A 13,108-nucleotide genomic window follows, 5' to 3' on the forward strand; every position below is an offset into this window, starting at 1 on the left:
TAATAATAATAATAATAATAAGGGAAGGGGGCACACCTCATCACAATCAATGTGTTGTACCCACCTGGGTGATGCCAAGGCAGCTAGTGCGCACTACAGCTCACCACACATCAGCTAGTGACAAGGTGAAGGAGAGGGTAATGAGAGAGGCAGAGAAGGTGTGGGGTGGGGGGACTTTGATCTGTCTCTGTTGAAGGTGTCTGATAATGGATGGATTACAACAGAGCTCTTTCTTGACTGGGACAAGCAGTTTGTGGACATGCTCCCGAAGGATGACCTAAGACCACATGTTCTGCTCCTGGACGGCCACACTAGCCATGTGTACAATGTTGAGTTCCTGAGGCTCATGCAGGCTCACAAGGTGTACGTGGTGTGCTATCCATCCCACACCACCCACTGTCTTCAACCAGCGGACAAGTCCCTCTTCAAGTCCCTAAAGCATCATTGGAATGAGGAGGGACAGGGCTTCATGCGGCTGACAGGAGGGAGAAAGCTCCTTAAAGCAGAGTTTTTTTCCATGTTCACGAGGGCATGGAGAAAGGCAGCCACAGTCCAGACTGCCCAAGCTGGCTTCAGAGGGACTGGGATGTACCCTGTAAATCCCATGGCCATACATCCCAACATGTATGAGCCCAGTCAGACCACTGACAGACCATTGGAGCCAGCCGGAGGAGCAATGGAGCCAGCCAGAGGAGCACTGGAGCCAGCTGGAGGAGCAATGGAGCCAGCTGGAGGAGCAATGGAGCCAAGAGAAGCGGAGTTGGAGATCCCTGAGTGGATTGGGGCGGAAGTGGCTGTTGAGGAGGCTGCCTGTAGAGAGAGTGTCTTTCGCCACACTGATCCCAATTCCAACAAGAGAAAGAGGCCAAACAAGAAAGAGGTCCAAACCCCCAAGTTACCACCTAACCAGTGATGAACATTATGCTTACATTGCTTCAAAAAAACAAAAAAAGCCTGCAAACTGCCAAGCCCGCGCTGCCCATCGAATATCCGCGTGGGGGCGACGCAGCACTGTTTGCTGGGTTTGTTTCGCTCACAATGCGCGTGCTGCGGTAGCTAGGAAAACAAGAGATAGGGTAGGTAGGGCATCGCCCAGGAATAACAAATTATTTTCCAAGCTGATATTTTAATTCAATCAAAATCTCGACAGGACAGGCTCTGCGCAACAGGAATTTATTTATAATAAAGGTTTAGCCTGCAGAAAAAAAACACACTTCTCACTAGGCTGCGCGCACGTAGAGTGACGTAGGTTGTGTTTTTGTGGACGCTCACTGCTGATGCTAACAGACTAATGGTAGGCTTCTAGCTAGCAAGATATTGCGTTTGGGTATCCTAGGAGTTGCAAAATAACATTTTTAGGGAGTCCAGTTTGACTTCTTTCTTCAAAGTTTGCCACATTCCCGTGAGGTTTCGAAGGGGACTTGCCATACGGCTGCCACACAGGACGCTATGGACCTTTGGCATCCACCACTGATAGCGTGATCAGCTAGCCAGTGAGCTAGCCAACACTGGGACAACTGTATACCGTAGCTAGCCAGCGTCCATTATAGCTGTCCAAGTGGTAAGTATTGCTTAGTTATGAAGTTCGCTAACATACTACCTAGAAGAGAGTAAGATTTTATTAACGTTAAGTCAATCAGTCGTTATACTAGTTAGCGAGTTAGTTATGTAAGTTGCAACTGTTAGCCTGTCCTCACGCTTATGTATTCCTACCATCATCAGCCGCTCTCAGCTCTCTCTCTCATCGGGTTTGTAGGTGTAGTACACACTATACAGCTATGTAAAATCACCTGTAGTATGTAGTCATGTATCAAATCATCTGTAGTATGTAGTCCTGTATCAAATCATCTGTAGTATGTAGTCATGTATCAAATCAATTCGTTTTCCTGGACTTTGCCTTCATCCAATCCGATATGTTCAGGCACAATACATCAGTTGTGTTTTTGTACCTTTGACAGATATTGCAGCAGATACTGAAGCATCATGGCTCCTAAAGACATAATGACCAACTCCCATGCCAAGTCCATCCTCAATGCCATGAATGCACTTCGAAAGGGCAACACGCTCTGTGATATCACTTTGAGGGTGGAGAATACGGACTTTCCTGCACATCGCATCGTCCTGGCTGCCTGCAGTGACTACTTCTGTGCCATGTTCACCAGTGAGGTTTGTGTAACTACTAGTGAAACCAGAGACACACATGAAACCACTCCCCAAAACAGTTATGTGCCATGTTTCTACCTAACAATGACCCCGTTTACACCTTGCATTAAAATGCGTCTTGTATCGAGATTGCATCTAGATAATGATTTAGCCTGATTACATTTACACCTGCCATTATTTTGCGTTTCGAGTATCTTCAACCCGATCCGTTTGAGATCCGATCGACTGTCCAGCTGACAATCGAACATCACATCCTGTTTGTGCTTGAATATTTTCGTCCTACCAAATTGAGAGTAGACATTTTGTCTCATCTGGACTCCAACCTTGACCAGGATCCATTTTAATGCTTTCTTGCTAGCTGCCATGGAAGCCTGCTCCTTGCTGGTCTGGAACCGGCGCATGCCAACGGCTACGTATTTCCGCTCACGTTGTTGATATGTGGATTAAAAACGCATTCCCATTTACACTTATATTAAATGTGGTCGAAATGCGTCCCTGACCACCTCCGGAGGTGGTTTGGCTGATCGGATCGCAATCCGTCCTCAAAATGTTTTGGGTGCATTTACACCTACTTTAATGTGGTTTAGCACGATCAGATTTTGCAATCTGATCACCAAAAATGCATTTTAATGCAAGGTGTAAACGGGGTCAATGATGGTTGGCCTATGGCCTCAATAAACAGACTAGCATTATATGGATTAATTGCCATTCACCTAGAAATAGACAGTTTATTACTCCAGTTGACCGAGCTTATCTCTCTTTCTTAATGTTTTTGCATCTCTTAAGAATCACCAGGTGAGCATAACCTTTTATTAACAAAGATGACTACAATCAACAGTTCCACACTGATTAACAGTTACTGAAGTTGTATACGTTGTATTATATGTTTTGCAAGGGGATGCAATATGTTTTCCATTGATTCATCCTGATGTGTCCCTATCAAAGTGCTGTCTGCGCTTGTCTGTCCCTGCAGCTCTCTGAGAAGGGAAAATCCTTTGTGGACATCCAGGGTCTTACTGCATCAACCATGGAGATCCTGCTGGACTTTGTCTACACAGAGACGGTTCTGGTCACAGTGGAGAATGTACAGGAGTTGCTTCCTGCTGCCTGCTTGCTACAGCTCAAAGGTATGACTATTTCCTGGTCAGTCCATATCTGTTCACTATGCATTGTAGCATAACATACAGACTTGGCGCAAAGATAAACCTATGAATCTGAGCTTGGATTACACTACTGCATTTGTTCATGGCCACGTTTTCGAAGGGGGAAAAACGATCCGCGATTACACGCCCGAAAATGCATATCACACCACCATTGAAGAGCATATCAAACAGGTGATTTACGAGTTTGAGCTACAGCTATCAGGTGTATATTTTTCTTGGCTAGTGGCATAGTCTAGAATGTTTAAAATGTAGCTGCATTAAAGTGTTATCTAAAAAAGAATTCCATAGCTGAAAACCCATAAAAAGTGACAACATACAACATACGGCTACTGTTTCAAAATTAAAGAATACTTTATTAATCAAGCTACTGTACCAATTATTTATATGCTGGACGTGGGAACTTTGTTGTATATATGCCTTGCACATATATATTGTATATATACCACATCCAGTATATAAACAATTGGTAGCTTGATTAATAAAGCATTTTTTGAAGTATTGTTCAATGGTTACAGATCCGATTTTCAGAATGTTATTCCTGATTACAACATATTAGATGGGTTCTTTTGCAAAAGCAGACATCTCCATTTGTAGGCCTATTAGCTATCCTAAATCATGTTTGCCCATATCTGCAGTGAAGTTTAAAATAGTAGTCCTATTCATCTGTTGATGGTGATGTTACAGAATGACATAACGTAAAAACATTCACACACCCTAATATTTATTCACTAGCACAACTGGCATAAACCCATTCAATATGTCTTGTCATATTCAAGTCTAATCATAATATGAGAGTATAACGTGAGGAAATGGATGAAGGACATGAAATAAACTGATAACATTTGGACTGAATTAGATTATTGAATAGAGAATATTATTCCCCAAAAAAGGGCAGGAGTGCTCAGAAGTTCAGACAGGTGTGATTTTTTCTGAGGTGCTATTGTATTTGGTAGGGAACACAAAAGCAGTGTAGCCTACCCACTCGTATAGCGGCATATCTCAATAAAGGCTTTTTAACTTTTTGCCAGTTACTTTTCTTTGAACGAGAGAATATTATTATTTGAAGTGTCTACTTTTGTTTGGGTTATGATTTGAAGTGCCTTTTTGCGACAATGTAAACATTGAATACAGTTTGTTAATCCTACGTTATTATCCACTTGGCTGTTTTTTGCCTGACTCCTGTTATTCTCATTTCCAAAATGATATTAACTATAGTTAATATTATAGTTATATCGGCGGCTGTGGCTCAGTGGTAGAGCGGGTTGTAGTGATCGTAGGGTCGGCGGTTTGAATCCCGGCTCCTCCTGACGACATGTCGAATTGTCTTTGGGCAAAGACACTGAACCCCAATGAGCAGGCTTGCATCTTGCATGGCAGCTGCCGCCGTGAATGTGTGTGTGAATTGGTGAATGAGAGGCCATTTCAAATCGTTTTGGATAAAAGCGCTATATAAGTGCAGTCCATTTACCATTTAGTATCCACTAAGATATATCTATATAGCTCAAACTCGTAAATCACCTGTTTGATTGTTAATAATGTGAAATTAACATTATTATTGTTAGTGTAGGCCTTTTCCTTTTTTCAAAAGCCTCCGGATTACGTAAGCTCCAGCCATATCCCAACGCCTCCGGGTTCGAGCTTCGTTTTGGCCGCGGTAGTGTAATTGCTAGGCGCAAACATAGGTCTTTTTTGGCAAGAATGCACTTGTGTAGTCCAGGCCTTACTTATCTAGGTTTGGCTTGTTGGGTATAGATTCTGTCCAACGCAGTCAACGATAAATACAGTATTTTACACATACAAATGTGTGGACATATCTTTGTTTTCCTCAGGAGTGAAAAGAGCATGTTGTGATTTTCTGGATAGTCAGCTTGACCCCTCGAACTGTCTGGGCATTCGGGACTTTGCCGAGACGCACAATTGCCTTGACCTGATGCAGGCAGCCGAGCTCTTCTCCCAAAAGCACTTTCCTGAGGTGGTACAGCACGAGGAGTTCATGCTGCTCTGCCAGTCTGAGGTGGAGAAGCTTGTGAAATGTGATGAAATCCAGGTAGGCGAAAAGTGGACACGGTGAGGTTTTGCGCAGTATGTGCCTTGTGTGTAATAGTTTTCCAGTCAGAGAATGTCTACCCAGTTCAATGTCAGATTAAAGCTGTGTTAAGATACCTAAACAGATGTGAGAACTATTCAGGTGTGTTACACAATATTCACAAGTTTTAAATTGTCCTCCTAAAACCAGACTTGGAACGTATAGGTGCAAGTGCAGACCTGCAACAATCTAAATTAAAGCCCCTCACCCCCCATTCCTGTCTACTGAGTGGATTGGCTGACTCTAGAATTACACAGAGAGGATCTTGATTTAAGTATGCCTTTGTGGCTGGAAATTCCTTCCTCTCACCGCATTGCTTTGTGAAAACATCGCTATAATCATGTGATGATTTACAGAACACCAACCCGTGCAAAATAATCCACCTGTGAACTCACCAAGCTATGCACAGGCACCTCTTCCTCTAAGAACATTTGTACCTGTAAAAGATTTTCTCTGTTCTCAGCCAGTTTGATCATTTGCGAGTGAGTGACCTTGGAATGGGCTCCCTAGTTGTACTGATAGGTCCCCCTAAGGCCGTGCGCCTCTCTGTTCCTGTTACCAGGTGGATTCAGAGGAGCCGGTGTTTGAGGCCGTGCTGAACTGGGTGAAACACAACAGGAAGGAGAGAGAGCCCTATCTCCCAGACATGCTGGAGTTTGTTCGCATGCCTCTGCTGACCCCCCGCTACATTACTGATGTCATCGACTCGGAGGTGAGGCAGACCACACAGATACACGTAGGCAGTCCCCTGTTGACCTCCGGGAAAACCCCTTCCTCTTGATGGATGTGTCTAGTGAATGTCCCTTCGGGGATAAATAGAGAATTGTCTGTCTGTCTTCCTTCCTCCCTCCCTCCCTCCCTCCCTCCCTCCCTCCCTCCCTCCCTTCCTTCCTTCCTTCCTTCCTTCCTTCCTTCCTTCCTTCCTTCCTTCCTTCCTTCCTTCCTTCCTTCCTTCCTTCCTTCCTTCCTTCCTTCCTTCCTTCCTTCTAGATAAAACATTAACAACAGATGCTTCATGCATAGGATTCACTTTGTAGGTATTTCTCCAGATTGTTTCTGTCCCAGACGAAGGGGATTTATGTTTTGTCATGTTCCAGCCACTCATTCGCTGCAGTCTTCCTTGTCGAGACCTTGTTGATGAGGCCAAGAAATTCCACCTGAGACCAGAGCTGCGGAGCGAGATGCAAGGCCCACGGACCCAAGCCAGATTAGGTCCAGTCTCCATGTCTTTAATATTGCAATGTGATACTATTGATTTTTCACAAAACACTTGTGGCCACCATTTTATTGATCTGGAAGGTGAATTCCTGTTTTTCTCAGGTGCCAAAGAGGTCCTGTTGGTTATAGGTGGATTTGGCAGTCAACAGTCCCCTATAGATATCGTGGAGAAGTATGACCCTAAAACCCAGGAGTGGACCTTTCTACCTGTGAGTTATGTTTTTTTTATAGCAGGAAGATACATCAGATTACACAAAGTTGTTTGTTATTGTTTCATGTAATAACATTTAACGTAGCAACATTGGGCCTCATTCACCAATATCTTCTCAAGTTCTGTTCTTAAATTTCTTCCTAAGAACATTTCTAAGGAAAGCTCCCGTCTGATTCACGACGTGTTCGTAATCCGGTGGAAGAGTTTGCAAATGCCTTCTCTTCTCAAGTTCAAAGCTCGTGGCCGCTCACATGAATTAGCATAGGTAAACTCCCCGCCAGCCCCATATAAGGATATGCAACCACAGGGTCGTGCGCAGATGTCACTTCTCTGAATGAATACCGGTAATTCGCGCTCTCGACTCGCCAGCTTTTCGATAGCATAATGGTTTAGGTGGGGTTGTGTCAGGTGTGTTAGCAAGTCAGAGGACTACATATCGAATCCAGCGTGGGCAATCAAAATCTGATTTTAATTCAGCCAAGTAGACCTCCTACTACAAGGAATTTGCCTTGGTGCATAAACATAGCGAGGCAGAACAGTGCAAAATGTCAACGTGATAGAATACAATATAAAATAGCCTACAGTCTACAAAAATGTAGGCTATATAGCCTACACAGCTGTCAACGCTAGCAGTTGACAAAAGAGGTAGGCTACCCTACGTATCTGATCTTATCTACATAGGCTACTGTAGAAATGGTCCATATTGTGTCATTTGTAAATTGAGTATTGGAGTTTATCTGTAATGACCATAACCTTGGAGCCGGCGGCAACATTTCACTGTGACTGGACATTAGGCTTGTAATGGATTTTTAACTGATCTAGTCAAAAAGGATTTACCAAGATTCGCTCAAACAGGTTAAGTCTGGTTTATTGAGAAAACAATAGCGCTAGGACTTCCTGACCACTCACATGAGTGTTTCATCCAAAGAAGTGCCGCCTCTTGGTCAGCGCGGCCTTTATTCTCAAGCAAAACAGAGGTATATCGCTTTGAGGATGTGATTGGCTAACCCATTGTACGTCATATGAAATGGCAGGCGTGGTCGAGAATACAGACACGTGACATGAGAAAAGGCGGTAATTTCTTGGAGACAAAGGATGGTTATTCTGGAGTAGACAGATTTCTAGGTGTGTGGACCTCCTGGAGGTCATCCTGTCATGAATTAGGTTGAGGGAGGTGGTGAATTACAAAAGGAGAGAGAGGACAAAGGTTTAAGGTGTTTGGAAAGCAAAAGGCAGGGGACTGGATCAATAGGTTTTAAGAACAAAAGCTGAGATCTGAAAGGTCTTGAGGCCAGTTGTAAATTCTATGACAGGCTGCATGTGACAAATAAAGGAATCGTCAATGCTTAATCTTCAGGAGAGATATGCAGGCTACTGGAGGGGGGCCGGCATGCCCACCGTTGTCCGAGTTCGACCAGCGCGTTATTGGTGCCATAATAGGGACAACAGCACTGTTGGGTTTGCGCGCCGCTGGCAATATGGATACAGACACCAGGGACACGGACTACCACCCTCTCCGCAGCAGACTCTCCGTCTAGCGCACTAACAAACATCCAACTGTAGAATCGAGGTGACCGCAATCACCAATTGATGAAATGGTCATGGATTTGTTGGTGTTATATATACAGTACAGCGAAATCTCACGGTGCTTTTGCAGAACGGTCGAAGAATTAAAACAAAACACAACACTCATTAATTTACACCAAAATCACAAATTATTAACACAATCTAAATATTTTATCAACATCTTCAAGACTAATCAACACGAATAACAAGCAATTCGGTGCGAAATGATTTAAACGATGACATATCAGATATTCTGACGCACACGTTTACAATGGAAAAAAATATGGTTATGATTAGGACACGTTATTGGGAATTATGCAAATATAATTGTATTTCAATCATATATCATCCAACTGTAGAATTGAGGTGACCACAATCACCAATTTTGCATAGTCTACATTTCCGCACTCAAATGGCCTACTTGCGACTGCTATTCAGTGTTCGTATATTCTGTTCTTAGCTGAGAACAAATCCCAGATGAGAAACCATTGGTGAATGCCAGAATTTTCTTAGAAACAGCGTAAGTACAGTTTAAGAAGAAATGCTTCTTAAGAACTTCTTTACTTCATTGGTGAATGAGGCCCATTGTACCTACTATTAGAACAACGTAGTATATGTCTTATGTTATGACGTGGCTTTATTCAAAGTGCATCTCAAATGGCGCTTAGTTGTATCTTTCTGACCTTGTGAAGTGACCTCCAGACTTATTATTACAGAACATTGCTCGGAAGAGGCGCTATGTGGCCACGGTGGCCCTCAATGACCGCGTGTATGTGATCGGCGGCTACGACGGCCGGTCCAGGCTCAGCTCTGTCGAGTGCTTGGACTACACAGCAGATGAGGATGGCGTCTGGTACACGGTCGCCACCATGAACGTCCGTCGTGGCCTCGCAGGCGCCACCACGCTCGGAGGTAGAGGAACCTCTCTGATTGATAGCTTGCACCCCAACAGGTGCTGCTGTTGTCAGGCACTCACAATAACAAAGTAATCTGAAGGAAGTTTGACCGTCCCTGAGGTCTTGACCTGAAGAGTTTGATAATGACATGAGTGTTGTTTGTATGTTTTTCTGTAGACATGATCTATGTTGCTGGAGGCTTCGATGGGAGCCGGCGGCACACCAGCATGGAACGCTATGACCCCAACATCGACCAGTGGAGCATGCTGGGGGACATGCAGACCGCCAGGGAGGGAGCTGGGCTGGTGGTGGCCAGCGGACTCATATACTGCCTAGGTAGGTCAAGATGTTTCTTGAGGTATGAAAATAGTCTACCGACGGCTATTATCATGCCTTGATGCAGTGTATCAAAGCTAATGCAAACTGATGTGAAACTTTGAATCTTTTTTTTAATATATATATATATATATATATATATATATATATAGTATATATATATACTTTTTTTTTAAGGCTTTTCTGCTTTATTATGATAGGACAGTGTAGATGACAGACAGGAAAGGTGGGAGAGAGAGAGAGAGAGAGAGAGGGGAAGACATGCAGCGAAGGGCGTGGGCCGGATTCAAACCCATGCCGCTGCAGAAAGGACTAGCCTTTACATGGTAAGCGCCCCAGCCCGTTGAGCTACCGGGGCGCCCCCAGTGTATCAAAGCTAAGGTGTAAAACATCCCTCTATCCATCCTTAATCAATCAATCAATCAAAGCTTTATTTGTATAGTGCATTTCATACCCAGAGGCAACACAATGCGCTTTACAGAGAACAAGGGAGGTGGGCATACGACCCACTCTCTACATATTCCAGAGGGAAGCAAAAAAACAGTAATCACCCGGGGGCCAGATAAGTGAGCTGTAAAAATTCTTCCCTGACCCCTCTCAACAAGGCGATCGAGCAAGCTCCAGGAGTATGTTTGTCTACCAGCTAAGAACATTTATGAAGCAATACATTGCATTGAATTACATTTCAGAGTGAGAGAGGCTAAAAGCATCATAGGAGAGAGAATATTCTACAGACATGCTACATCATCCACAGTAGACACAGGGGTATCTATCGGACTTTGTGAGGTCTGCTGGTGACAGTGGGGCATCCACTGAACCTGGTTAGAAGATAGGAGGGAGAGAGAGAGGCACCAGGGAGAGGGAAGGCAGAGGGAAGGCAGAGCAGGGTTAGTAGCACATAGAGTCATTCAGACCACACAGATATTGAAACAGGCAACCTGGGGCAGGCTCCTGGAATATATTTGTCTAATGGCTAAGAACATTTAAAGAACAATAAATAATAGTAAATTAAGTTTAAATTAAGTTTTCGGAGCAAGAAAGGCTAAGAGCATCAGGTCCAGGCCAAAGCCGGATGTGGACTGATGTGTGTCTTGTGTGTACATGTGTGTGTGTGTACTAAATACTACGATATCCACAGCTCCGCAGCTGACACTGGACCTGGTTAGAGGATAGGAGGGAGAGAGAGAGACACTAGGGGAGACAGAAAAACGGTTAGTAGCACACTGAGTCATTGAAGCAACACAACAGTCAGAACAAGCCTGTTTCAGGATAACCAGCTTCTGTACACTACTTGATATACATACATTGCATAGCAGGACAAGTATCAATGTATACAGAGGATTCACAGGTAGGTTTGAGGCTGCCTTTCTGTATCTCAGGGTCCTAGCTAGTGATTGTAGGCTAGGTCGAAAAGGTACGTCTTGAGGTCTCGCTTGAAGACCTCCGTTGTTTCAGCCCTTCTTAGGCACTCCGGTAGAGTGTTTCAGAGGTTGGGGGCATAGAAACTAAAAGCTGCCTCTCCATGTTTCTTGGACCCGGTTAATGACCCGGTTCCTGTGTTCACAGGTGGGTACGACGGGCTGAACATACTCAACTCAGTGGAGCGGTATGATCCCCACACAGGACACTGGACCAACGTCACTCCCATGGCCACCAAACGCTCAGGTGGGGTTTCCGGGGGTGACAGCGGAACTGGATCACCTGAACACGGTGTTAGAGCTGCGTGTGACCGGTCTGCTCTCTGTTGCAGGGGCGGGTGTAGCCTTGCTCAACGACCACATCTATGTGGTCGGTGGCTTTGATGGTACTGCTCATCTGGACTCTGTGGAGGTTTATAACATAAGGACAGACTATTGGACCACGGTGGCCAGTATGACCACGCCCCGGTGTTATGTAGGGGCTACCGTCCTCCGCGGGCGGCTCTACGCCATAGCTGGGTAAGCGTGCATGTCCAGTATGAATGGTCTTTGGAATGTCTAGTATGAATGGTCTTTGGAATGTCCAGTATGAATGGTCTTTGGAATGTCTATGGTCTTTAGAATGTCCAGTATGAATGGTCTTTGGAATGTCCAGTATGAATGGTCTTTGGAATGTCTATGGTCTTTAGAATGTCCAGTATGAATGGTCTTTGGAATGTCCAGTATGAATGGTCTTTGGAATGTCTATGGTCTTTAGAATGTCCAGTATGAATGGTCTTTGGAATGTCTATGGTCTTTAGAATGTCCAGTATGAATGGTCTTTGAAATGGTCTTTGGTGTGATTGGTGTAACGCCATACAGACCAGGTTTGCATCTGGTTAATTCTCCTGTTCTGTTATTCATCTGTGTCCAGGTATGACGGGAACTCCCTTCTCAACAGTATTGAATGTTACGATCCGGTGATCGACACCTGGGAGGTAGTGGTCACCTCCATGGCCACACAGCGCTGCGATGCAGGGGTGTGTGTCCTCAGAGAAAAGTGATCTTCACCATGACCAACCTTAGAAGAGAGGAGTCAGGTGGAGAGGACAGGCAGCTTACTGCTGGATATTCATGTGCCACTGCCATGGAGCAACAGAGGATGTTGAGTCCAATTTGCAATAGGTGCTCCAAAAAATCTCCGTATTGCAGCTTCATCGGACTTTCATACCTGAAATTGAACCCCCCTACCAAGGGGCTGCAACAGAGATTAGCAACAGTGTGCAACAGACTTTATATCACTGGAAGTCTCCTCCAAGAACCCCAAATACCACTTGCATGACTCTTTGGTGATACTTGTTGCCGTGGTTTCCTGTGAGATTACAATTGTAATGTCTTCAAAGTGCAATATATTTCTACTCAGAAAAATACACACGGAGCAGAAAAGTACAGACTCCTGCTGCTATTTGCCTTATGCCCCAGTGGCTCTCATGACAACACCTACATGTTGTGTGTAGACTATGATGATTGTTATCATGACATCAAGTACTGTATAATCATTAAGCATTAGCCAGATTATTAGATGGTCAGTACACTTTGTGACTAGTTTTTGTCATTCTGTATGAAGAGCTTTTAGCAACAAATCAAATGTAATATTGTTTTAAAAGTTGTTGTTTTCAATATAAAGAGACATACATAAGCTAGATCTGATTTTATGGAAAGGACTTTGTGGACTGCTGTACATGTCTTGTTCTGTCTTGTTCATCTCAAAAGAACAGTGAGTGAGTGTATGGTTCTTCGAGACACGCAAGTCGCCTGACATGTTCCATTTAAAAAATAATGTCCAGTCCACAGTTGTATCAGTCATTTGCTCTTGTTTTGAAAGTAAATAAACACTATGCCGATACATAACATTGAATGTGTGTCTTAATTTTTAAGTTACCAATTTACCTTTGTTCATTAGTGTTTTAACAAAGCTGATCTTATACCCCCAGGTGAAATTGAATAGGTCTACATTTCCATAAAGGTTATGTTAACTCTAAACCACCGAACCTAAACCTGGTTGAGTCGTC

The 13,108-nt window shown here is 44.0% G+C and overlaps 1 protein-coding gene across 2 annotated transcripts; it reads left to right on the forward strand.

Annotated features, from left to right (window-relative positions):
* The first annotated feature begins 1,292 nt into the window (after positions 1 to 1,292).
* Positions 1,293 to 12,902, forward strand: klhl12 (kelch-like family member 12). Of its 2 annotated transcripts, XM_084446028.1 has the most exons (12): positions 1,293 to 1,561; positions 1,959 to 2,166; positions 3,137 to 3,290; positions 5,156 to 5,373; positions 5,975 to 6,124; positions 6,510 to 6,624; positions 6,733 to 6,839; positions 9,124 to 9,319; positions 9,481 to 9,639; positions 11,206 to 11,304; positions 11,390 to 11,576; positions 11,971 to 12,902. In XM_084446028.1, the coding sequence occupies exons 2-12, from the start codon at positions 1,984 to 1,986 to the stop codon at positions 12,098 to 12,100; spliced, it is 1,698 nt and encodes a 565-aa protein (XP_084302154.1). In that variant the 5' UTR covers positions 1,293 to 1,561; positions 1,959 to 1,983; the 3' UTR covers positions 12,101 to 12,902. The 2 variants fall into 2 exon arrangements, with proteins under 2 accessions (XP_084302154.1, XP_084302153.1); XM_084446027.1 differs by having other exon boundaries at positions 6,510 to 6,839.
* Positions 12,903 to 13,108: the final 206 nt, after the last annotated feature.

Source organism: Borostomias antarcticus (genome assembly GCF_949987555.1).
Source record: "Borostomias antarcticus genome assembly, chromosome: 11".
Lineage (NCBI taxonomy): Eukaryota > Metazoa > Chordata > Actinopteri > Stomiiformes > Stomiidae > Borostomias > Borostomias antarcticus.